Below are 24,676 nucleotides of genomic sequence, written 5' to 3'. Positions count from 1 at the left end.
GAATAATTTACCTGGAGCGGACCCAAGATCGAGCTAGTCGTGTACATGAAGAAGAGTCGAAGGTAACTTAAAACGTTACCAAAAGCGAATAGCCCTTCCGCCACCAGAGTCGGGTGGAACGCATCCCAGTCCTTCCTTTCCGCAATAGAGTGAAACTGTAAGATATTCAAAGAAAAAAGATAGGAGTTGTCTGCAATTAAAGAAAAAGGCAGATATTGTCACACCATTCTAACTGACTTTATCAGGGTATCTAAACTTTCCTTCCTATCTGCTGTTTTAAATGGTCTAAATAAAAACTGGAAATTAGAAGGCTATCAAGTTGACAATGAGTATAAAGTATATTATTATTAATAATAATAATAATAATAATAATAATAAAAATAATAATAATAATCTAAAATGCTTCTTCCCACAGTTTTTGCCATATATCTGAGAACAACAGGGGGACCCAAAGAAAGACAACAAGGGACCTTGGAATTAATTCATTAAAGCAACAGTGGTCCCTTACAAGCATGGGGATATAGTAAATAAATATAGACGAAATCGTATCTATATTGAAGTGACATGCCCAGCCGGGTAGAGGTCAAATATTTACTTTTCAAACAATGTCAGGCAGCTTATACATACAATATACAAGGCGGGGCACAAGCCTGTACCCAGCTTAACACACAATAAATAGAAAGGGAGAAAAAAACAACAACGCAAGAAACAAACAAAGGGCTTTTAGGGAAGGGATTCGCGCTCTGTTATCTTGTTCTTTGCACAATTTTAAGATATAGAGCATAACATTACTTGCACCTTTACAATTATTAGGAGGGCAATTGAACCTTCCTGCTGCATTTGCAGCCACCCTTGATGCATAGTTTCCCACCGGCTTGCAAACGGAAACTGAGGCTTCTAACTGTTAGGCATTTATCAAATGTCATGATGATGATGCGTATGATTTGTTAAACGGATGGAAACTCCGTCGACATATGTATGCACCTTATACAAATTAAAAACTTGATTGCCCGCCTTTATATATAACATTTATAAAAATTCCACAACTTTACCAGAATTTAGACTCATACCTGGCGACAAACTTAATGTTACTTGGAAGACAGAAAATCAGATGCCATGGCCATGCTCAAAAGAAGAGGTAGGAGGTTCTGATCTGTTGCACTAGAGAATGAACAGGTAAAGGTAGGTGCTTTTGGGAAACTGAGTACCATAATTCTGAGCTGATCAAGGTTACGCAAACTGCTGGACCCGCTTGGATTTTTTATTTCCTTGTTAAACGAGATAGCGTATCAGTGTTTAAAACATCATGGCAATGCAAATAATCTTAAATGGATCTCTGTTGACAGTTACAGTCAGTGTAGTTGCGGCCCAAGCAAGGGTAGGTTGGGGTCAAAATTTCCTGAAACTCATCATTCTGGTAGCAGAACAAAGGATCGCTTTTAGGGAAATGTGTGTAAATGTAGGCATCCCCAACAAGACCCCATTACTGGAATCTCCAGAAAGTAACACGAGCTCTAATAAAGGCAACAAGGTTGGAGAAGCAAACAGGTTTTTATGAGACAAACCGGTTGCAGGTAGAAACTGGGAATGGTAAGAGAGATATTTGTCAGGACAAAAAGATGCGAATTTGGCAGCTGGCCAACTCCTATACCCAAGAAGAATTTGAAAGATATGTCTAATGGATATACGAAACAGAAACTCTTTCTTGCTCAACGTTTGAGGCAAGAAGGTGCAGGGAGAAATGGATTTTGTACTGTGCAACAGCGTGGAAAAGTGGACAAGTTAGCATTAAAACCCATGAATCTAAAATTCAACCAAATGTATTTAGCCCTATGAAAGAAATCGACTATCATGCACATCGATCCAGAGACAAGCAGTTCGCAACTGAAACACATCAACGTCAAACCCACTTTGAAGAGTATGTGGATCAGTATAAAACAGGGTATTAGCAGGATACTTGAGAGCCTGTGGAAGTATTTAATAATTCTGAGAATATTTGTTTGAGGATTATCATGGGTGACACTCAGTGCATAAAAAAGGTGTACCTATCCTATGAAGAAGCAGTGACTCCATTGCTGATGACCCATCTTATGAAAAAACAATGGATACCTTTAATTTGTTTAAACCTCTTGTTTTTAGTCTTCGGCTAGGGAAACACCAGCAAAAAACATTTCTAGCTTATCCACGCAATTGCAATTCAGGTCTAAGTTTTTATTTTATTTTATAGATAATATAAATGTTGACTTAAGGGACACAACCTCATGCATACTAGGGAACCCACAAGTAGAAGACTGTACAGCCAGTAAACAGTAGTACTCTCGATTCTTCCAGTGCCAGATGTGGAAGCCACTGATAACACATACCAAACTAGATAGGTGAGGGTTCATCCTCCTGTATGAGTACATGAATGTTTAGTAATTCTATAAGAGGTGTTGAATGGTTTTTCAAGAGGTTTTGTACTCCTTGTATTTTTTTTGACTGCTTGTGAAGAACATACAACAGTCTTCTAACTCTTTTTGCTCCTTCTTTAGTGTGTTGGCTAACTATGTTATACTTGTTGTCCTGTTTCTGTGATGTTCCTCCTGCTTTTGTGACCTACCCTTTACTGAATCTTTGCATTAGGGAAGGTTTCGATGCAGCTGTCCATGTTGTACTTCTGTTGTGTTGTGAAACTCAGCATAACATTTTCTACTATGCAAAAGATAATAGGATTTTCATTGCCAATGCTTGTTGTAATGCATGATGTGACTGAAAGATCAAACCCTCACAAAATATGTGAGCCGTGTTTTACATATAAAACCTCTGTTTTACATGGGCAATAAGCAGTTTTAAATGGATTAGAATGCTTTGTACAGTTTTAAAATGTAGCTGTCAAGTGGCTCCATGACATGTATCATACCTTTGGCAAGTTCTGACATGTTAGCCACCATCACTTTGCCATCTGAGGTTTTGAATCCAAAATGAAATTGTTATAAGTTCCGTAATTCAACCTGCTGTTGGCAAATCCGGGAATGGTTGAGCATATCATTTGTCATAGTGCCACTTGGCAGGCTTGTGACACGCAAAATAACCTTTTGTTACTGACTTTCTACCATTTTAGGTCTAGCCTTAGATAACGCATGTGCTGTTGGTTGCAAGATATATTGCTAGCACACCCACTGCTTACCATTGTTGTCTTCACTGTCGCTCATTTGCTTGCTTTTTAATCATCAGTTTCAATAGACTTTCCTTCTTCTTTTTGTATTTGTCCCTCTCTTGGAGCAAGGATGCCTTACTTGGGTCCTTTCACTACTCATGTTTCTCAAGCGACTTGTTTAAGCATTGTACAAGAGTGGGTGTGTTTTCCAGCTATCTCCCTCACATACTTCTCTCCCTTTCTTGTTCCGCTTGCTTGCCCAACTTCAGTGTCATTCTTGCTCCCTTCCCGCTCATGTTATCTTGCCAGACCTTGTCTGTTCCCTCCCTGCCCCGGTCTCCCATCCTCAGTTGCCCATTTGCTTTTCCAACCCCTCCTACCCACCCTTCATTGTTCGTGTGTTTCCCCATCCTTTGATGGCCGTCATTGTCAATGTGCTTCCCTATCCACATATGCCTGCCCTCTGCATGCTTCCCCAGCCCCCCAAACCCATTGACTGTGTGCTCCCTCATTCCCCGCCCATTCGCTCTCCATTGTCAGCTTGCTGTCTGTTAGACCTGGCACCTTGGTGTGGGTCTCCCTTACATTTTTTGCTGTTGCCTCATGTGTTTTTGCTGGTGTTAGAAACTTTGGGCACTATGCCACTGCTGTCCACAGTGCAATTGCTCCCTGTTGTAAATTGATGTATGGATTAGTGATTCCATGATTGGCTGATTTGGTTTACTGGTCAGACCCTAGTACAGTGCACTGAGTGTGCCCAGGGCTTCTAAACCAAATGCTGCAAGTGGGCTTGCAGCACTGGTTGTGCCACCCACAGAAGCAGCCTGTAAAAGTGTGCCTCAGGTCTGCCATTGCAGAGCCTGTGTGCAGTCTGGTACTGCCATGTTGACTGGGCAAGTGCACCCACTTGCTAATCCCTAAACCTTCCCTTTTCTTCATATCAGACACCCCTATGGTAGGCCTAATGGCAGGGTGCATTGTAAGTATAAAGTAGGAAAAGCCCTGATGTGTGTGGCATGTCCTAATAGTGAATTACAGCCATTTTCGTTTTTCACTATTGCAAGGCTAACTATTCACCATAGGCCAGAATGGGCAGTTTGATTATTACATCTTATAATCCTAACTGACTCAGGGAACTAGGTAGAAATTCGAGTTTAGTATGCCTGAACTCAGAATGATAAAATTGCATATTTTAGTGAAATTGGTTTTAACATTCTGTGTTTGAAAATACCACTTTTAGAAAGTATTTTCTTGTCTAACCATCCAAGCCTGCCTCTGCTAGGTTGTGTATTCCTTGTCTGGAGTTTGAGTGACAAGGGCTGGGGGATTCCCGGAGACAGGGTGAGTCAGCAAAGGGCTGAATAGATGATGATTCTCACTTAATTGTCTGACAACGGCTGTGCTGTCAAGCCAGACCATAAAAACAAAACAAAATTCTTTACCAGAGCAGTGCAAGCAACAACTGAAAGAAAAAAAAAACAATGTACCTGCACACCCAGTGCTTTAAATGGGCTGGTGCACACTGGTACTAAGTACCAGCACTGGTATTCATGGGGCAGCAGGACAAGCTCAGTGAATTGGGTATGTACAAAAATAAATGCGACATAGCTGACAACGAGTTGGTCCATTTTCGTGCAGCACTCTCATAATCGATTGCTAATTTACCCTTACAATGTGCTAATTCAGCAGCAGGCCGTATGCATTAATTCTGAGCTGGCAGGGAATTTAGCAGAGGCGTGAGTCACACTGTGAATATTGACAAAGTGTACACCCAGACTCTGTGGAGTCAACAGCACTGCAGGTGTGTGACCAGTGCCTGCTAACAAGAATATCTTGTGACAAGCTGGAAATCTTAGTGAAGACTTCCCGCTGGTACAGCAGAGTACACCAGCACTTGTTTGAACCCAGATTGAGGAGGAGGGTGGCGATAGTGATGCTGAAGCAGAGCGGATGGGATTCAAGGTTTAGCAATTAGGGATGTCAGCGAAAGTAAGCATTTCTGGAACAAATATATTCAAATGACCTTTGTGCGTGCATTAGCGCTTGTACGCTACTGTGGGTGTTCTTGCATGCGTGAGTGTTGTCTGCAGTGTCCAGCGTGTCAGATATATTGTTGCAGGCCCGACAAGCAACGTAATTCCACACTCCACCCATGAAGTGCATGTGAAAGGGTTTGCTAGTAGCAAGTGCTAGGTCACTCTCTTTCCAGTGCGGATCTGCTTTTTCCACAGTGTTTCAACACAATTGTATTTTGTTTTTTAGAGGTCGTTTTCTTTTGAGTTAAAGGAAGGGCTGTGGGAGTGGTAGAGGTGGGTGAACCAACAAATTAACAAGGAGAGCCCAGTCAGAGCCAAACCAGGACGTCTGGTTTGGCCTTAAAAGCCCATGCATACGTTGAGTCCTGAAAACATTAATGCTGAAATAAAAGTCCAACCGTAAACATGTGAAAGCACTTCACCTTGGCGCATAAGCTTATATCACAACATTGAGAGGTGTTTATTAAAAGTGGTAGTGAAGTTAGAAACATTTGAGTGACGACATTGCCATTAGTGAACTAAGAAGCAAGTCACTTTTCATGAGTACATTATATCTGGCTTATGTTCTTCTTATGAATAAAGCAACATTATAGTGCATTAAATCTAACACAAGATGTGATTGTAAAGCACATATCCTTAACTTGTGTATTTCAAAACACTATCATATGTGTTGATGAAAAAAAAAAGGCGGCTTGGTGAGATAAAATATTTTGCCTACGATCACACAATTTGGTCAAGTGGGGTAGCCAGGATTGATCCCAGAATTTCTGCTTTCACGTTGTGTCATCCAGCCCCTAGATGGCTATATCTTTCTTTCTCTCCTGTATTGCAATAAAGGTCACTACTTTGTCTTTATTCTTTGCACGTGAGATTACAGTGTGGTTGGCAAGCAGATGCAACATTAAAGTTCAGTTTATTTTGGGCTTGAGGGTGCAAGAAGACCTGGAACTGAGCCAGAGTCAGGCATCCTGGCTCGAGCTTTCAGCAGCTTGCCCAACTCTGAAAGAGAGAATCAGACCTTAAAGCAGAGGCAAAGCTGTGCCATCTAGGAGCAGCTCAGTGATATCGGCTGGGTGGCAATGAGACAAGCGGGTTAACCACAGTTAAAGGTTCCCAAAAAATGTTAATGAAAATAGCTTGTGCAAGTCATATGTGATTTAAGTTTTGTACAAGAAGACCACTTTAATGTTAAAAGTATCCTTTTGTACGTATAAGGACAAAAGGAATTTTCAACATATGCCAGAAATACTATAGTATCATTATGCACATCTGCACACCAACATACCTGCCAACTTGAAGAACAATCTCACTGTGTGAGGAGGAGGTGGGGCCTTGAAGGGGGGTCCCTCATGCCAAGAAGTACTTACAAGGCACATCTGAACCGGATCCGCACTCAAGCCCCCTTAACCCCCCGCCCCCCAAAAAAAGCTTGCTGAGGGCGGTGCCGAAGTCCTGGGGTGTTTTCACTCCCCTTAATGTGCGTCAGCAGGTCAAAGCCTCAGAAGACGAGCTGGAAAACCATTATTTACAGTGGTTTTGAGCTCATTTTCCCTGCCACCGTGTTATATCAGCTTCCACCGGGAGAACGAGTGATGGGAGCTGATATTCTGTGTCATACGTTGGCACTGTGTGAGTTGGCAGGTATGCACCAACAAATCTCAATGAAATTAAATGTGTGCCCCTGACCACGTCCCTGTAGGAAGGGGGAGTCTCTAGTTGGCGCAGTGCAACACTAGCGACAAGCAGGGACTCTCCTCTTCCTCGTCAGGGCTGAGGGTTACCTTCCAGACAACCTCTGCTTACCCTCTAGGTAGTGTGGCTTAAGCAGTCGCAGGCTAATCTTTGGGGCATATAGGTTAAACACCTGCAATAGTACACCTTTACAACCAACCCACCACACAACGAGACCAGACTGTATTCTGTAAAAATATATATCTTTATATATTGTTAAGCAGGCTTGTGAATACAGTCAACGTACTTTATGATAACGGTTGCAGGTTACTCAGTTCAGGTTACCACAGTTCTTATAGCAGTTCTCTTTGGGCCCGTAGGCCGGTGTTAACCAAAGTTCTTGTGGAGCCGGCGGCGTCCAGGGGATCTGTCCCACGTCGCGTTGCCTTCCCGGGGTCGCTGATCGTTGCGGCTCTTCAGCCGGGCAGGTCACTGGTCATCCGGGGCAGCGGTTTTCTGTGGCGGCAGGGTCCTCTCCTCGTCGTCCGCTCCGACCCTGGCGGCGGCGGCTGTGCGGTGGTGGCAAGTGGCAGTACGGTCCCCAAGTGCAGGACGTACCCAGCCAAGTGCCGGTGCAGCTGTGTGCTCACAGCTGGGCTGTCGGGCAGGTTACCGACTTTGCGGATTCTCACAGGGCAACTGTCCGTCTTTGCAGGTGAGTGACTGCTCGTTATGCCGTCACCTCGAGAGCTCGGACCGGACGGGTCCTCCTTCGCTTTGCTCTCGGGCTCCCGGTGCAAGTGCGGTCACGATGTTCGGGCCAGCAGCGGCTGGTCCTTGCTTTGCTCTCGCTGTTGCTTTGGGCCCCGGTCACGGTGGTCAGGTGGATGTTGTTGCCTTGGAGGAGATTCCTCCGTCGGTGCTGCGGCGATGGTCAGCACCCGCAGTCGCTTTCCTTCAGGGGGTAGCGTCCACTGGTCCTGGGACGCTGGTCAGGGGGCAAGTTCACAGCAAGCCCTTGGAGATCTCTTTAGCAGAGTTTGGCACAAAGTAAAGCAAAAGTCTTCTCGTAGTCTTTTCTTCTTTCTCTCCTTCAGCAGCAAGGCACCAGACACAGGCAAGAGTCAGCACCCTTCCTTGTCTCTCACGGTCCTTCTCGTAGGGCAGAGTCCTTCTGTGGTCCAAACAGGATCTAATTTTCAAGGAGCAGGGCTCCTTCTTTTATAGGCCAATTCTTTTGTTCTCGCAGGCCAGGGGGGCCTTTGCATAGCCACTCTCAGTCCTTGAGTACCCCGGCGGGTGTACTCCGGCTTCTGCTTTCAGTGTGAGGGGCAGGCGCATCAGACGCCCCACAGGGGGTGGAGCCAGCATTGTGCGGACAGGGGTGGCCAGAGTACCTTGTTGATGGGGGCTTCGCCCTTCCTGGGCCAGGTGCCGGCAGAGTCATCCGCCGCTCCCCAGGAGGGTGGAGCCAGCATTGTGGTGGCCGAGCGCAGCTACAGTTCGAGTCAAGAGGCACTCCTACCTCCCACTAAGGTGCGATCTGCGCATTCACCACCTGTCATCCCTCCAGCCCTGTCACTCACACATCCCAGACAGTCAGATACACATACTAGCAGAGGCGGCTGAAATGGTTAAGCAAGCAAATGCTAACTTTCTAAAAGTAGCATTTGCAAACCCAGGATACTAAAATAAACTTGACTACAAGAAATATTTTATCATCCTGAATTCAGGCATACTAAACATGACTCGCTACCATGTTCCTTGAGCCTGCGGGAATTATAGGGTGTAATAATTCTCGCAGCTCAGTCTGGCCTAATGGAGCAGGTAGCCTTCAATAGTGAAATACGGTCTTGGTTGTAAGTCACTACTAGGACATGCCACACACATCAGGGCTTGTCCTACCTTACACCCACAACGCACCCTGCCCGCAGGCCTACCATAGGGGTGACTAATATGTAGTCAAGGGAAGGTTCAGGGGCTGGCAAGTGGGTGCACTTGCCCAGCTAGCGTGACAGTACGAGACCGCACGCGGGTTCTGCGGTCGCAGTTCCCAGACACAACTTTACGGCTGCTTCGGTGAGTGGCGCAACCAGCGCTGCAGGCCCACCAGCAGTATTGGCATCTACAAGCCCCGGCACTCTCTAGTGCGCTTTACTAGGGACTGACAGTAAATCCAATGCACCAATCATGGATACCAATCGTATGTACAGTTTTACAGTAGGGAGCACTTGCACTGCGGCACGGATCAGCCGTGGCGCAGTGCCCTGAGTATCGGAAAACCAGCAAAACATCGGAGGCACATTAGCAAAAAGTGGAAGGGAGACTCACGCCAAGGTGCCAGGTCTAACATGTGTCCCCTCCAGCTGAAATGTGGGGGGAACTGCCCTTCCCCAGGGAGTTCCACATCACTAAGGCGGAAAAATCTGGACAGACCGTCAGCGTTGGGGTGATCGGTGCCAGGGCGGTGTTCCACCGTAAAGTCCATACTCTGTAGAGAAATGGACCACCTCAACAGTTTCGGGTTCTCACCCCTCATTTGCATCAACCATCTGAGGGGCCTGTGGTCCGTCTGAACTCGGAAGTGAGACCCAAACAAGTAGGGTCTTAGCTTCTTCAGCGCCCAGACCACAGCAAATGCTTCACGCTCTATTGCACTCCACCTACTTTCCCGTGGAAGTAACCTCCTACTTATGAAGGCTACGGGTTGGTCAAAGCCCTCCTCAGTCATCTGTGAAAGAACAGCCCCTACACCATGCTCTGAAGCGTCTGTTTGCACAATGAACTCCTTGGAGAAATCAGGGGCCAGGAGCACGGGCGCCGTGCACATGGCAGTCTTCAGGGTGTCAAAAGCCTTCTGACAGGTGTCAGTCCAAATCACATTCCTGGGCTGCTTCTTCGAAGTCAGCTCTGTCAAGGGGGTCAGGATCGTGCCATAGCCCTTGACAAACCTCCTGTAATACCCAGTGAGCCCCAGGAAGGCTCTCACTGCAGTCTGGGTCTTGGGGGGTTCCCAAGCCAGGATGGTCTCGATTTTGGGCTGCAAGGGGGCTACCTTGCCACTCCCAACTTGGTGTCCCAAGTACACCACGGAACCCTGCCCAATCTGGCACTTGCTTGCCTTGATTGTGAGGCCTGCCCTGCGCAGGGCCATCAACACTTCCCAGAGGTGTCGCAGGTGTTCGGGCCAGGTACCGCTGAACACCGCAATGTCATCCAGGTAGGCGGCACTGAACTCGTCCAGTCCAGCCAACACCTGGTTGACCAATCTCTGAAAGGTGGCAGGGGCATTCTTCATTCCAAATGGCATAACCCGGAACTGGAAATGCCCATCTGGTGTAGAGAATGCCGACCTCTCCTTTGCCCCATCGGTCAAGGCGATCTGCCAGTACCCAGACGTTAAATCAAACGTGCTGAGGAACCGGGCAGCCCCTAGCCGATCAATGAGCTCGTCAGCTCGGGGGATGGGGTGCGCGTCAGTCTTCGTGACTGAATTGAGTCCTCTGTAGTCCACACAGAACCGGAGTTCGGGTGTGGCTCCCGGCGCAGCAGCCTTCGGAACCAAGACCACGGGGCTGGACCAAGGACTGCTGGAAGACTCAACCACCCCGAGGGCAAGCATCTTGGAGACCTCCTCCTTGATGCAGGCCCGGACCCTGTCAGTCACTCTGTAAGCCTTATGCTTCACAGGTAAGCTGTCTCCAGTGTCCACATCATGGACGCACCAGTCTGTGACACTCGGAACCAGGGAGAACAGATCTGGAAACTGCCCCAGCAACTGGCGGCAGTCTTCCTGTTGTTCGGGGGTCAGGGTGGGTGAGAGGTTAACTCCATCCACTGACCCGTCTTTCTCACAGGCCACTAAGAGGTCAGGAAGAGGCTCCGACTCCTCCTCCATTCCGTCATCGGTTGCCAACAACATGCCCACTTCGGACCTTCGCAAGTGGGGCTTGAGGCGGTTGACATGTAGGACCCTCAAAGGGTTCCTGGGCGCCTTCATGTCCACCAAGTATGTCACTGGGCTCTTGCGCTCCACAACCTCGAATGGGCCTGTCCACTTATCTTGAAGGGCACAGGGCTCCACCGGGGCCAGGACATACACCTCTTGTCCAGGCTGAAGCTCGACCAGAGTGGCATTCTGATCGTACCACCGCTTCATTTCCTCCTGGCTCGCTTCCAGATTTGCCTCGGCAAGTTGTCTGAAGCGTCTGGTCTGGTTTCTGAAGGCCAGCATGTAGCTATATACATTCTGGGGAGGTTTCCTGGGAGATTGCTCCCAGCCTTCCTTTACCAAACTCAGCGGTCCTCTCACGGGGTGACCGTACAGTAGTTCAAAGGGGCTGAACCCTAGGGACTTCTGTGGCACCTCGCGATATGCAAAGAGCAGGCATGGTAAGAGGACGTCCCACTTACGCCTCATCGGACCTTCCAGGCCCATGATCATGCCTTTTAGGGTGCGGTTGAATCTTTCAACCAACCCGTTACCTTGGGGATGGTAGGGCGTGGTGAACTTATACGTCACGCCACACTCCTGCCAAAGGGACTTCATATACTTCGATATGAAATTGGTCCCCCTGTCGCTCACCACCTCTAGAGGGAATCCTACTCGTGAGAAAATTCCCATCAGTGCACGCCCCACCACGGGAGCCGTCACTGTCCTCAGAGGGATGGCTTCAGGGTACCGGGTGGCATGGTCCACCAAGACCAGGATGAACCTGTTGCCCATGGCTGTCTTGGGGTCCAGAGGCCCAACGATGTCAATACCCACCCGCTGGAATGGCGTACCGACCACAGGGAAGGGTTGGAGGGGAGCCTTGTTCTTCCCTCCCGTCTTCCCACTTGCCTGGCAAGTCGGACAGGTTCTGCAATAAGCATCTGAACTCTTATGCATTTGGGGCCAGTAAAAGTGGGTGACAAGCCTGTCATAGGTCTTGTCCATCCCCAAATGTCCTGCTAAAGGCACATCATGAGCCAGACCCAGTAGGAAGGCTCTGAACTTCTGGGGTACCACCAGCACACGGGCTGACCCAGGTTCAGCAGCCTTAGGCTCCGAATACAGGAGGTCGTTCTCCCAGTACACGTAATGTGTTTTGGCCTGAACACCATTGGCCTGGTCTGCAGCCTGCTGCCGCATACCCACGAGAGAGGGGCATTCTTTCTGCTCCCTGCAGAATTCCTCCCTGGAGGGTCCTCCTTCTTGCTGCCAATGGGTCAGCTCAGGCAGGTCCCCCAGTTCGGCGATCTGTTCCCCTGTAGGCTCCAGGGCATCCCCCTCAAGGTCTGCTTCCTCCTGGACCGTGGGAACTTCAGGAGCCGGTTTCCCGCGCCCCCTGCGCCTTCTCCCTAAGGCCGGTTCCTGGGCCTCTCCTTCAGGCCCCAGGACCTCTCGATCACCCCTACTGGCTGCCATTGACCGGGTGGTCACGCACGCCCAGTCAGGCAGACCCACCATCCGCAGGTGAGTCGTCTTCTCCACCTTTTCCCAAGGGGAGTGCTCCAAGTCGTTCCCTAGCAAACAGTCAACAGGCATGGTTTTTCTCACACAGACCTGCAGAGTACCAGAGACCCCCCCCCCCCCACTCGAAGGGAACTTGAGCCATCGGACACTGACTCTCTGAATTATCAGCGTTGATAACCCTACAGTAGGCATGGGGTACAACCTGCTCTTGAGACAACAGGTGCTGCCTCACTGCAGTCACACTGGCTCCTGTGTCTCTAAGAGCCTCAGCTTCCTTACCATTGATGATCACCACCTGCCCATATTTCTTAGTGTTAGAGGGCAGGTAGTTCGTAGGGATCATCTCGCTGTCTCCTAGCGAGACCAGGGTCATGTGAACGGGATCTCCACCCCCCGGGACCATCATTTCTTCTCCCAGGTGAACGCTAGTCACTAGACGGGGCGGAGCATCAGTGGGTGCGGGTTTTCCAAACAGGCGACACTTGGGGTCACTGGATATGTGCCCAGGCTCGCCACATTTGAAACAATTGAAGGGCCCCTTTGGAACAGGTTTACCTGTCGGGGCCCCATTCTGCTTCGGAGGTGGGGGAGGCTGAGAACCCTGCTGCGGGCTCCCTTGGGAACTACTTTGGGGGCCTTTTTGGAACCCTTTCTGTTTTCCCCCTTTGTCCCCCCCACTCTTCTGCTGGGGACCCTGCCCACTCTTGGCGGAGTCTCCCACGGGACCCTTGTGGACCCTGGTGCTGAGCCAGCGGTCCGCCTCCTCAGCAAGCTTCCTCGGGTTGGACAGCTTGCTATCGATCAGGTGTTAGCGTAACTCAGGAAAACAGTGATCAGACAAGTGCTCCCATGCAATTAAATCAAAGAGACCTTGAAAATCATTCACTTGGCTACCCTTCACCCAACCATCCAGTGCTCTGCAAAAGTAAGTCACATACTCCACATACGTATTCCCAGGCCGCTTAGTACATCCCCTAAACTTCTGTCTATACATTTCAGGGGTAAGCCCGTACCTGTTCATTAAAGCTTCTTTCATGTGGGAATAGGATCTCTGATTCTCAACGGGCAAATCTAGCAAGGTATCTCGCCCTTCGCTAAGGAACCTTCCCCACAACCCCGCTCCCCAATCCTTGTCAGGGACCCGGTGGGAGGACATGGCTACCTCGTATGCCCTAAACCACTGTCCTATGTCATCCCCCTTAAAGAACTCTTTAACTACGTCCTTCGGTATGTGCACTCTTGACTCTACCTGCACTGGCGATGTGCTGCCACCAGAGGGAGGACGATCCAAGTCTCTCTCCTTGAGACTTATCTCCCTCATTTTTACTTCATAATCCATTTGGTGCTTTCGCTCTTCCAGCGCCATTCTTTTTGTTTCAAGCTCCAGTTGGATTTTCAATTCTGCCAGCTTTCTTTCGTGATTCCTCGTTTCCTTCCTGTCCGCCAGCTCCTCTGGCGACAGGCCTTTACCAAAGCTGTGCACGCTGTCTTGCCTCTCGAGGTCGATCAGATCTCCAAGTGCATTCTGCTCCTCAGTTGCAACTTGCTCCGCGAGGGCGTCTTGATCTTCCGGGGCCTTTCTGGACTCTATCCAGGCTTTCAGGGCCTTGTAGAGCTCTGGCTTATTCCGGCAACCAGTGTGCGGAACCTTGAGTTTCCGGCAAAAAAACTTAAGTTCCGTTCTGGAGTACTTATCCAGTTTTGCGGCGTCCCACTCCACCTCCAACACCTCGGAGGTCGTGGACTCTGCTCCATCCAGGCTCTTTGTGCCCGGCATGGCTTCTGCACTCGGAATCTTCTTTTCGGCAAAATTCAAAAGCAAAGTCTGTGGCTAAGTAACTGGACCGTAATCCTTGTGTAGTGGTCAGAAGCTCAGGTATAGATATCGCAAGTGTAAATTCGAAAATCCCACCGCTGCCACCAATGTAGGAAGGGGGAGTCTCTAGTTGGCGCAGTGCAACACTAGCGACAAGCAGGGACTCTCCTCTTCCTCGTCAGGGCTGAGGGTTACCTTCCAGACAACCTCTGCTTACCCTCTAGGTAGTGTGGCTTAAGCAGTCGCAGGCTAATCTTTGGGGCATATAGGTTAAACACCTGCAATAGTACACCTTTACAACCAACCCACCACACAACGAGACCAGACTGTATTCTGTAAAAATATATATCTTTATATATTTTTAAGCAGGCTTGTGAATACAGTCAACGTACTTTATGATAACGGTTGCAGGTTACTCAGTTCAGGTTACCACAGTTCTTATAGCAGTTCTCTTTGGGCCCGTAGGCCGGTGTTAACCAAAGTTCTTGTGGAGCCGGCGGCGTCCAGGGGATCTGTCCCACGTTGCGTTGCCTTCCCGGGGTCGCTGATCGTTGCGGCTCTTCAGCCGGGCAGGTCACTGGTCATCCGGGGCAGCGGTGTTCTGTGGCGGCAGGGTCCTCTCCTCGTCGTCCGCTCCGACCCTGGCGGCGGCGGCTGTGCGGTGGTGGCAAGTGGCAGTACGGTCCCCAAGTGCAGGACGTACCCAGCCAAGTGCCGGTGCAGCTGTGTGCTCACAGCTGGGCTGTCGGGCAGGTTACCGACTTTGCGGATTCTCACAGGGCAACTGTCCGTCTTTGCAGGTGAGTGACTGCTCGTTATGCCGTCACCTCGAGAGCTCGGACCGGACGGGTCCTCCTTCGCTTTGCTCTCGGGCTCCCGGTGCAAGTGCGGTCACGATGTTCGGGCCAGCAGCGGCTGGTCCTTGCTTTGCTCTCGCTGTTGCTTTGGGCCCCGGTCACGGTGGTCAGGTGGATGTTGTTACCTTGGAGGAGATTCCTCCGTCGGTGCTGCGGCGATGGTCAGCACCCGCAGTCGCTTTCCTTCAGGGGGTAGCGTCCACTGGTCCTGGGACGCTGGTCAGGGGGCAAGTTCACAGCAAGCCCTTGGAGATCTCTTTAGCAGAGTTTGGCACAAAGTAAAGCAAAAGTCTTCTCGTAGTCTTTTCTTCTTTCTCTCCTTCAGCAGCAAGGCACCAGACACAGGCAAGAGTCAGCACCCTTCCTTGTCTCTCACGGTCCTTCTCGTAGGGCAGAGTCCTTCTGTGGCCCAAACAGGATCTAATTTTCAAGGAGCAGGGCTCCTTCTTTTATAGGCCAATTCTTTTGTTCTCGCAGGCCAGGGGGGCCTTTGCATAGCCACTCTCAGTCCTTGAGTACCCCGGCGGGTGTACTCCGGCTTCTGCTTTCAGTGTGAGGGGCAGGCGCATCAGACGCCCCACAGGGGGTGGAGCCAGCATTGTGCGGACAGGGGTGGCCAGAGTACCTTGTTGATGGGGGCTTCGCCCTTCCTGGGCCAGGTGCCGGCAGAGTCATCCGCCGCTCCCCAGGAGGGTGGAGCCAGCATTGTGGTGGCCGAGCGCAGCTACAGTTCGAGTCAAGAGGCACTCCTACCTCCCACTAAGGTGCGATCTGCGCATTCACCACCTGTCATCCCTCCAGCCCTGTCACTCACACATCCCAGACAGTCAGATACACATACTAGCAGAGGCGGCTGAAATGGTTAAGCAAGCAAATGCTAACTTTCTAAAAGTAGCATTTGCAAACCCAGGATACTAAAATAAACTTGACTACAAGAAATATTTTATCATCCTGAGTTCAGGCATACTAAACATGACTCGCTACCATGTTCCTTGAGCCTGCGGGAATTATAGGGTGTAATAATTCTCGCAGCTCAGTCTGGCCTAATGGAGCAGGTAGCCTTCAATAGTGAAATACGGTCTTGGTTGTAAGTCACTACTAGGACATGCCACACACATCAGGGCTTGTCCTACCTTACACCCACAACGCACCCTGCCCGCAGGCCTACCATAGGGGTGACTAATATGTAGTCAAGGGAAGGTTCAGGGGCTGGCAAGTGGGTGCACTTGCCCAGCTAGCGTGACAGTACGAGACCGCACGCGGGTTCTGCGGTCGCAGTTCCCAGACACAACTTTACGGCTGCTTCGGTGGGTGGCGCAACCAGCGCTGCAGGCCCACCAGCAGTATTGGCATCTACAAGCCCCGGCACTCTCTAGTGCGCTTTACTAGGGACTGACAGTAAATCCAATGCACCAATCATGGATACCAATCGTATGTACAGTTTTACAGTAGGGAGCACTTGCACTGCGGCACGGATCAGCCGTGGCGCAGTGCCCTGAGTATCGGAAAACCAGCAAAACATCGGAGGCACATTAGCAAAAAGTGGATGGGAGACACACGCCAAGGTGCCAGGTCTAACAGTCCCTTATCACTGCCTGTAGCCCTGCTCCCAGAGCCCCACCCCCAAACCCCATGCCCCTGGTCCACTTCTCAATTTGGTGAGTACCTGCACTTATTTTTTCTGATTTAAAGCACTGGGCACACCTCTTTCTGAGCTCATCCTCTGGGCTGGTGAAAAATGACGGACAAAAGGCATCTGAAATAGAAAACTCATGCCTTCACGGACAATGCACACAAAATCAGGACACTCTGTGGAAAATACAGACAGATGGGCACCCTACGAGTTGTTACTCACCTTGCTGTGAGCGACCACTTTAAGAGCGAAGGTCGCAAGATACAGAGAGTTCATAACAAAACTTAGTTGATTACGGGATTCTTCTAAAAAATCTTCTAGCCCATCATACCAGAGTCTCTTGACATCACACCAGACCATTCCTGAGGAAAAAAGAGACAGGAGATCATGTAACTTCATTTTTAATTGCTGGTTCTTCATATCTGCTACATTTAATGGTATCTGTAGTGATCTGCTGGACATGGTTTAGTCTTCCAGCATATACCCTATGTAACCAGCCACTCCCCGAGGGTTGGCCTCTACACCCACCCCGCACCCATCCATCACAGGTGTCACAGGTCAGGTGACACTGTCAATAAAAGGGGCCAGGCGCCTGTACCTTGGGCCAGTTCCAGCAACCATACCACTGTGTCTGTGTGCTTTATTCACAAGTATGTGGGCCTAGAGCCCACTACCATACAGTATCGAACTAAAACTTTTTGGGATCCACACACTTGAAAAGGAACAATTTCTATAAAGAAATGTAAATGTAGAGCAAACTGAACTCCCTAGGTATTTTTTTACCCTAAATGCCACACTTGCCCTCAATTCTCCAGGCCCTGACATTCTGCCTGGTTCGCCCCACTTCTACTTCCCTTTATACAGCAGCAGTAATAATAATATGATTGTTTATAGAACTAGATACCACTCTTCTTCTTTTTCTAAGTTCTGCATATAAAAGTTGGTATTGTTACCCAACTGAAGATCTCAAAGAATCGATCTCGGAAACACCGAAACGTCCAGCAGCATGCCTTCAGCTCACAGAGCTGTGTTCCCAGGTCAAGGCAGAACATTCTTTCAATCTGATCCTTGTGTTCCAGCAACCACTCCGCCAACCCTACAGCCTAAATTCAAGCATTCCAACTCCTCCCATTCGTAAGCTGAACATCTGACACACCATTGCTTCTTTCCTCTTCTCAACGACACATCTACAACCTCAATACATTTTACTGGGGACTGCAAATTCTCTTCAACCCAGTACCCATAGAGGCTTGGTAAGTTTTCATCTTTTATGAGAGATGGGATGTTCTGATCTGTGTAATGGTGTTTGTGCGTAAAAATCAATGAGATTTCCATCCAATCGCAGAGGTACCCTGGGGGTCAGGGACACCTGTTTGCTTCAAGCTTACTAAGGCCATGAGTAGTGCATTATTAACTTGATTCTATCTATAAATCGGGGATTCAGCCATATTGCAAGCCTACCATAAGGTCTCTCTGAATTCGGGTAGGCGTGGCTCGTCTGTCAGTGACAGACCCACATAACCAGCCTCTCTGCTCATCAGATGGGCCTGTGCTAGCCCCTCTCTAGTAGCCTCTGTGCACCTTATGTCACCTAGTCCTAGTAATGCATTACCAGCATCTATATGCACCACATTACAAATTCCACTGAACCACTGCCCCAACACTAGTAGTCCCACAAATTCCGCTATATACTCACCGAACTCCTTCAGTTTTACCATCCACCGGGCACTCAGTTACCACTAACACCTGGCTTCCTCCCCTCTTCCACTTCCTCACACTCCAAACATGGCTCCACAGGGGGGCCTAAGACAGGTGAGACATTTCTGCAGCAGCCCTAGCATGTGGCATACATGAAGGGCATGAGGCCTGAATGAGTAGACCTGAAACATCCCAAACATCAGTTGCCACGAGTGAGGTTGTAGGTGGCTGAAAGGAGTGACTAGGGAAGCCAGGCTAGTAGGTATGTATGCAGTGCACCCTTAACACAGATGCGGATACCTTCCTGTAAGCAATGATCTGGCTTACTACACACTAAGGCAATAGTTTCTCCATCATATGGGATGAAGATATCCACAGCAGAATTTTCAGAATCTCCTTTTCAGTGTTTGCATTATTTATCCTGCCTATTCTCGAATGGTTCTATGAACATGAACTTACTGCTAACCTAAAGATCGCAATATTTCCCCGTACACGTTTAGCCATTATTCACTATTGGTGCAATAAAAAAAGGTGCCCACTAATGACCTGTGGTGGCAGCTGTGGTAAGTAAAATGGTTCTAAATGAATGTTGTATGCGTGCTTGCGGGTGAGAATGTGTTTAGGTGGGAAAGAGCGTGCATGTGAGCGAAAAAATGTATCTGTATGTGTAAACAAGTGTGTGTGAGTGAAGAGAATGAGAGTCAAGTGACTGGTAGTGAGGGAGATTGTGTGAGATTGAGGGACAGATTTACTATTCTTTTTTTTAAACATCTTTTTATTACCATTGCTCAAGGTCTCATACAAAACACAGCAGTGTTCCAATGGCTTACAGAATAACCTCATTACATTGTACGTTCGAGGACAGAATCTGTAGCTAGAAGGGCCGGTAGCAACAACAATCCCCCCTGTCCCACCCCACCTTGCATGTCCCGATACCTGCACCAAGGCCCCCACACCCTCCTCCATTTCTTAATACAACCTCTGGATTTACATATCGTTTCCAGTCCAGGTCCCTTAGCCACTGGTCCCACTGTGGGGGCGCCTGCGACCCCCAGTTACTGGCTATATTCCGTTTAGTCACCCCTGCAGCCATCGCAAGCCAAATCTCGTTGTACCTGTACCAATCAGTGGCACCTTTAATCATTAGCAATACCCACCTTGGATCCACCGGTATCGGTGACCCCACCACTGTCGCCATTGTTTGTGCAACGCTAGTCCAGAAGGGCACTATGTATGGACATTCCCACAGTATGTGGAAGAAGGTACCCTCCCCATGGCATCCCACTCACACATAGCGGTGACAGGCTCTTCCCCCATGAGAACAGGTGGACATGCGGGTAGTACACCCGGTGAAAAATTTTAAGTTGCACTAGGTGGAACCTGATTCGAATCGCAATTTCGCGGGGGCTTTGCAAGGAATCTTGCCAATCCTCATCCTCCAGGCTACCAATGTCACCCTCCCATCTTGCGCACAGGGACACCAGCGAGTCAGGCATGTTGTTAATGAGCTTGCGATAGATGGTAGAGGTGGGTTTCTCTGAAATAGGGTCAAGTAGGAGCCTGTCCTCTAACGGGAAGTATTCTGGGAGAGAAATATTTGTGTGAGATTTACTATTCTTTGACACAAGGCAACGCCAGACAAAAGTTCCTGCACAGTATTGCGTCAGAGAGCGCATCAAAAAATATGCCATATCTAATAAGATATGGCACATTTGTTCTCTCCCAGTACGCTGGTGCACCTTTGGCATCAATGTGCCAACCACATAACCTTGTGCCAGAGTACAAGGTTTATGTATTCTCTGAAGCATTGGTTTTGTACTGGGAGGAGTCCCTTCCAATGCAAACCCTATGCTAGTTTAAGGCATTTCTCTCATTGAATGTGTGTTGTACAATACAGTGCACATGCAAAGTTCGAAAAACGAGAAAAAATGAAAAGATTTCACCTTGTTGCACCTGTCTTGTGGAGGTATAAGATGTTGGTGCAAATTCCTGTGTACCAATGTTTGTAGATGGGGATTTGCATCAAAACCCTTGGGTGCTTGGGAAAATCCCCTTGATACAAAATATTGCAAAGTAGGGCATCGCTCAACTTTGCGTTACTTTGTGATACAATCCAACGCCTTCCTGGAAAAAGTCAGGATCAGGAGTGTAACGATATCACTTCCTGTAATGTAACTTATGTCAAACTGTTTGTGATGTAACTTCTGCTACCCTTGGCATTTTGGTGAATTGACACCCATGATTTCAACAAGCATGAGAACACTGAGTATGTGGGTGTAGATGTGAATTGAAGGGTGGGTATTTGTCTAAGGTAGGTGTCTCCAAATGGTTGATTGTGATCTAATAGTAGCCCGCAGCATGCCTCTGAGTTGCTCACACATAATTGTCTATTAGATTAATTGAAAATATGTAGTTGCCATTCTGCTAAGTCAGCACTTTTAAACATTGCATCCTTTTCGGTGAGGCCTTGGAAAGTCTTACTTACAGCAGGGCTGCCTCTTCTGAAATTATTCTTTATTTTCTTTTTCTCTTTTCTTTCTATACTCCATATCCTTTGCTCTTTCGAATTCTTCATTCTTTGTTGTGCTCTATACCTTTCTTTTATCATAATTTGTTTGTCCCCTCTTTCTTGGTTTGTCTCTTTCTCCTTTTTCCATCATTGTTGCTGTCTTTCTTTTTCTACGTCTCCCTCTGCCTTTCCTTCTTTCTCTTCTTTTTCATTTTTCTCCTTTTTTTTCTTTCTTGCTAATTATTATTGTTTTTTCTTCTCGTCTTTCTGTGGTTTCTTCTTTTTTTTTTGCTCTTTTTTATACTTTAACTTTTTTACGTTTTACCATTTTTCTTACTCATTTGTTCTTTTTCTACTTTCTTTTCTTAGGGCCCAATTCCGATCTCATTTGGAAAGTATTCAGACCGAATCGGTTCCGGAATGCTTTCCAGACAACTCGGATCAGGGGAGTCCAACAGCTGATTCATTCCAGAGAAACCGATTCGGAACGGCTGTCCGAATCGGTCATCGTACTCGCTCGTTTGGAAACCGAGCCCATAGAGCTGTACGATTCGGCCGCAAAAGACGCAACCTGCCCGAATGACTTTCAGAACTGATTCGGACAGCCCTACTGGTTTCCAGACATCGTACTTGGTCGTTCGGAAGTGTGTCGGATTCGGTCGGAAACAAGAGCTCCGGATCGTATTCGGCAAACTCAAATCTGATTCAGAGCCCTTCCGAACGACATCAGAATTGACCCCTTAATTGTTTTCTTTGTTGCTTCCTTGTCTTTCGTGCACTGCATTCTGTTTTTTCTTTTTACACAACGTTCCTTTCTTTCTTTTACTTCTTGCTTTCCTTCTTTCTTCTTATCATTCATTTTTTCTTTTTTGATCATGCTTCTTCCATTCTGCTTCTTTCTCTTTCTTTTTTGCATTTTCTGCTGCTTTTTCTTTCTTTCCATTCTATTTTCTTTCTTTTATTCCCACTTTGGTCATTTCTCTTTTTTCTGTTTCAGTCTTCCCTTTTCTACTTCTTTCCTTCTTTTGATTTCTTCATATTTCTTTCTTTATCTTTTTACTGATCTTTCTTCATTTCTTTTATCGGCTTCTTTTCTTTTCTTCATTTCTTTTAACTCCCTTCTCCCCTTCTTCCTTTCTTTGCTACTCCCTTTTTTCATTTTCAGTCATCATTTTGTTCCTTAGTCATTTCTTCTGCTTCCTCTCCATTTCTGTCCCTTCCTTCCTTTCCCCATTCTTCTCTCTTTCATTTCTTTCTTTCTTCCTTTCACATCTTCCCTCATTTCTTGAGGTGTGATTAGCTTTCGTAGAGAAATATCTCCATTTAATAATTTATATAGCATTGCTTACTGACAAGTATTAGATGTGGGGCGACTACAGATATATATTTACTTGTAAAGAGCTATGATGCCAACACACACCTTTTAAAATGGATTGTAATAAGTTTTCCTATTTAAGGATTGCGGCTATATGTTAGAAATAATGTTTTAATTTGCTCATTTGTGGACATCAATCAATATACCTCAAGACAATTACCGATAAAGTGAAAATGTTCAGAGACCTGGCTCTCACAATTGAGAGCAGGGGCATCCTATGTACTGCATGACAGTGAGACCACAAACCCCTGGGACACACTCACCTCACAGAGGTGATTCATAAACCAGAGGTGTGGCACAGCGGCCATGGTGCCTGACTCCAGATCACTGGGTTCACGGTTCGATTCCCAGTGCCGGCGGCAGGTTAGCCCAGCACCATGTGACTCTGGGCAATAGCTCGCTTAATCTTCCTGATGGACACCTCTCTGAAGGTAGCTGTGCACTTTACAAATGCTGGTATTTTTTTTCATTTCAGTAAATGGTCATTTGGGACCCACAGATAACCATTTTCTGGTACATCTATAGTGACAATGCTGTATACTCACCGGAGCATAACTAGGGATACTCGAGTGGTGATGTTTAAGTTCTGTACTGTTTTCAAATCATTTTGTTGTGCAGTAGCTCAGTAAGATTTTCAGTGATCTGAAGTAGCTCCCACTCTAAGAAAGGTTGGAGACCCCTAAAATGTTTTTCCAGTTTGCATGGACAGGAATTTACTGGATATGGATAAGACTGCTTGGTTGAAAAGAGCTTGAGGCTAGAGATTTTGGAGCAGGTGGGTAGTTCATGAGGCTATGGATTTTGCATAAGGGGTGGGGTAGTTGTCTCGTTTGCCCTAATATGGGGGCCAGAGGACCAGTTCCCTAAGATATAGGGAGAGCTAGATTCTTGTTTCTCATTATTCTGTTAGCATTCGTTCCAGGGAATGTCTCTCAAGCAAGCAGCAGAGACATAACTATTTGGATAGTGGATAGTTTGGACTCTTATAGGCGTGTGGTTCTAACACCGAGAAGTTTGGGTAGGGGTAAGAATAGGCCAAATGGGTTTTGCAGAAGCAGGTGTTTTAAAAAAAATCTTTTACCGTTCTTTATGTGGGGACTTTACAACCAGATTGACCTTTTTAAGGTCTCTTAATGTCTTGGATGAAGACTGACTTCAGACCCCATAATTCACTATTACAGGAAAATATCATCAATCGGGGACCAAGTTTGTGATGTTCCATTATCTTTTACACTACAACATATTTAGCCCACAGTATTTTAAAAGACAGCTGCAAACAGCACATTCTAGGCTGCGCGTGCCCCATTGGGTTTTCTTTGTTGACATCTATTTGTGTGTGCATTGAAGTAACACAGAAAGCTTTCTTTTACCCTGTGCTAACGCTGTTTAACATCTACCAGACATCTGAACCGAATGACAGAAAGTAAACCGAGGAGGGAGGCAGCGGAGGAACGTGCTTCTGTTTTCATCTCAGATCAATGCACCAAAAGCAAACCTGCAGCATTACTTTTAAAAAAATCTCGAAAAAAGAAGCCGCTCTGATCAAAGAGGCCCGCACGGCCAACTTGAGTAGAGAGGGATTGCGTAGGGTGGCAGTTGTGTTTAGTCTGCGTCGTAAATCAAACAAATCTCGGCTTCCTACTTTTTTTTACCAAGTGCTTTCAGTGTTCAAGAAAAGGGTGTTTGTTTTATGACAACAGTGGATTCCAAACTATTATGAGAGGGGGCGAGAGTTCGGCTCTGAAAGATCAAAAACACTTAAGCTGGGTCTTTCAAGCAGACACAGGAGATTCCCAGGCCATCTGCTGAGGGAAATGACGCAAGAGGTGGTGTGAGGTGGAGGTCAGAGGGAGGGAACGGGGGAGACCCGTCCCAATAAGAACAGGTTGCAAACGGAGAAACAATCGTAAAACAAATTGTTAAGGCCTAGTTTATCTGAGGCTGGCTGAAAAACAATTGCAAATACAAATGTGTTCATACGAACTAAAACATGGCAGGTAAGACAGACATACATGCAGCATTTGCAAATAAGTTAGTTATTTGCACTGGAGTAGTGGGCGTTTCAAGCAAGGGTGTAAGCCATAATAATGTTTTAACTTGTTTTATTGGGAGTTTGGTAGAGCACAACGTGTCCCCTTTCTGTTACTTCAGAGCAGTCGAAGCCTAGAAAGAAAGTCTTCTTTGGTTGTTCAGGGGGTGAGTTGGGTTCAGAGCACTGAGGAGAAACCGCACCCGGTGTTTTCCAGTCATGACCTCTACTATCTTGTGTAGAAATCAGATGTAGGCAAGTTTGAAGAGATCCACTTTTATTGTTTTCTGAAAAGAACGTGGTTAATTCAGCTCTCATTTGTTCATTTCATTCAGAGTGAGTCCCAAGAATCTGCCTCTAACTTTTGCCATTTGAAGCTTCCTTGGGTGATGAAGAGTCTAGGAGTCGAGGACGGACTGTAAGCCTAACCTGGTGCTACATTTGGAAAGGGAGACATA

The 24,676-nt window shown here is 47.5% G+C and overlaps 1 protein-coding gene across 1 annotated transcript in view; it reads right to left on the bottom strand.

Moving 5' to 3' along the window:
* TRPC1 (transient receptor potential cation channel subfamily C member 1) overlaps window positions 1-24,676 on the bottom strand; it is a 361,187-nt gene that overhangs the window by 96,199 nt on the left and 240,312 nt on the right. The window contains exons 8-9 of the mRNA XM_086943718.1: window positions 16,830-16,969; window positions 12-155 (exon numbers count right to left, since the gene is read on the bottom strand). Of these exons, the coding sequence (XP_086799844.1) occupies window positions 12-155; window positions 16,830-16,969 (284 nt within the window). The remainder of the gene's footprint in view (window positions 1-11; window positions 156-16,829; window positions 16,970-24,676) is intronic.

The sequence above is a fragment of the Lissotriton vulgaris genome, chromosome 11 (assembly GCF_964263255.1).
Source record: "Lissotriton vulgaris chromosome 11, aLisVul1.2, whole genome shotgun sequence".
Taxonomy (NCBI): Eukaryota; Metazoa; Chordata; class Amphibia; order Caudata; family Salamandridae; genus Lissotriton; species Lissotriton vulgaris.
Note: the sequence above shows the minus strand (reverse complement) of the source record. Positions and strands in the feature narration are given on the sequence as shown.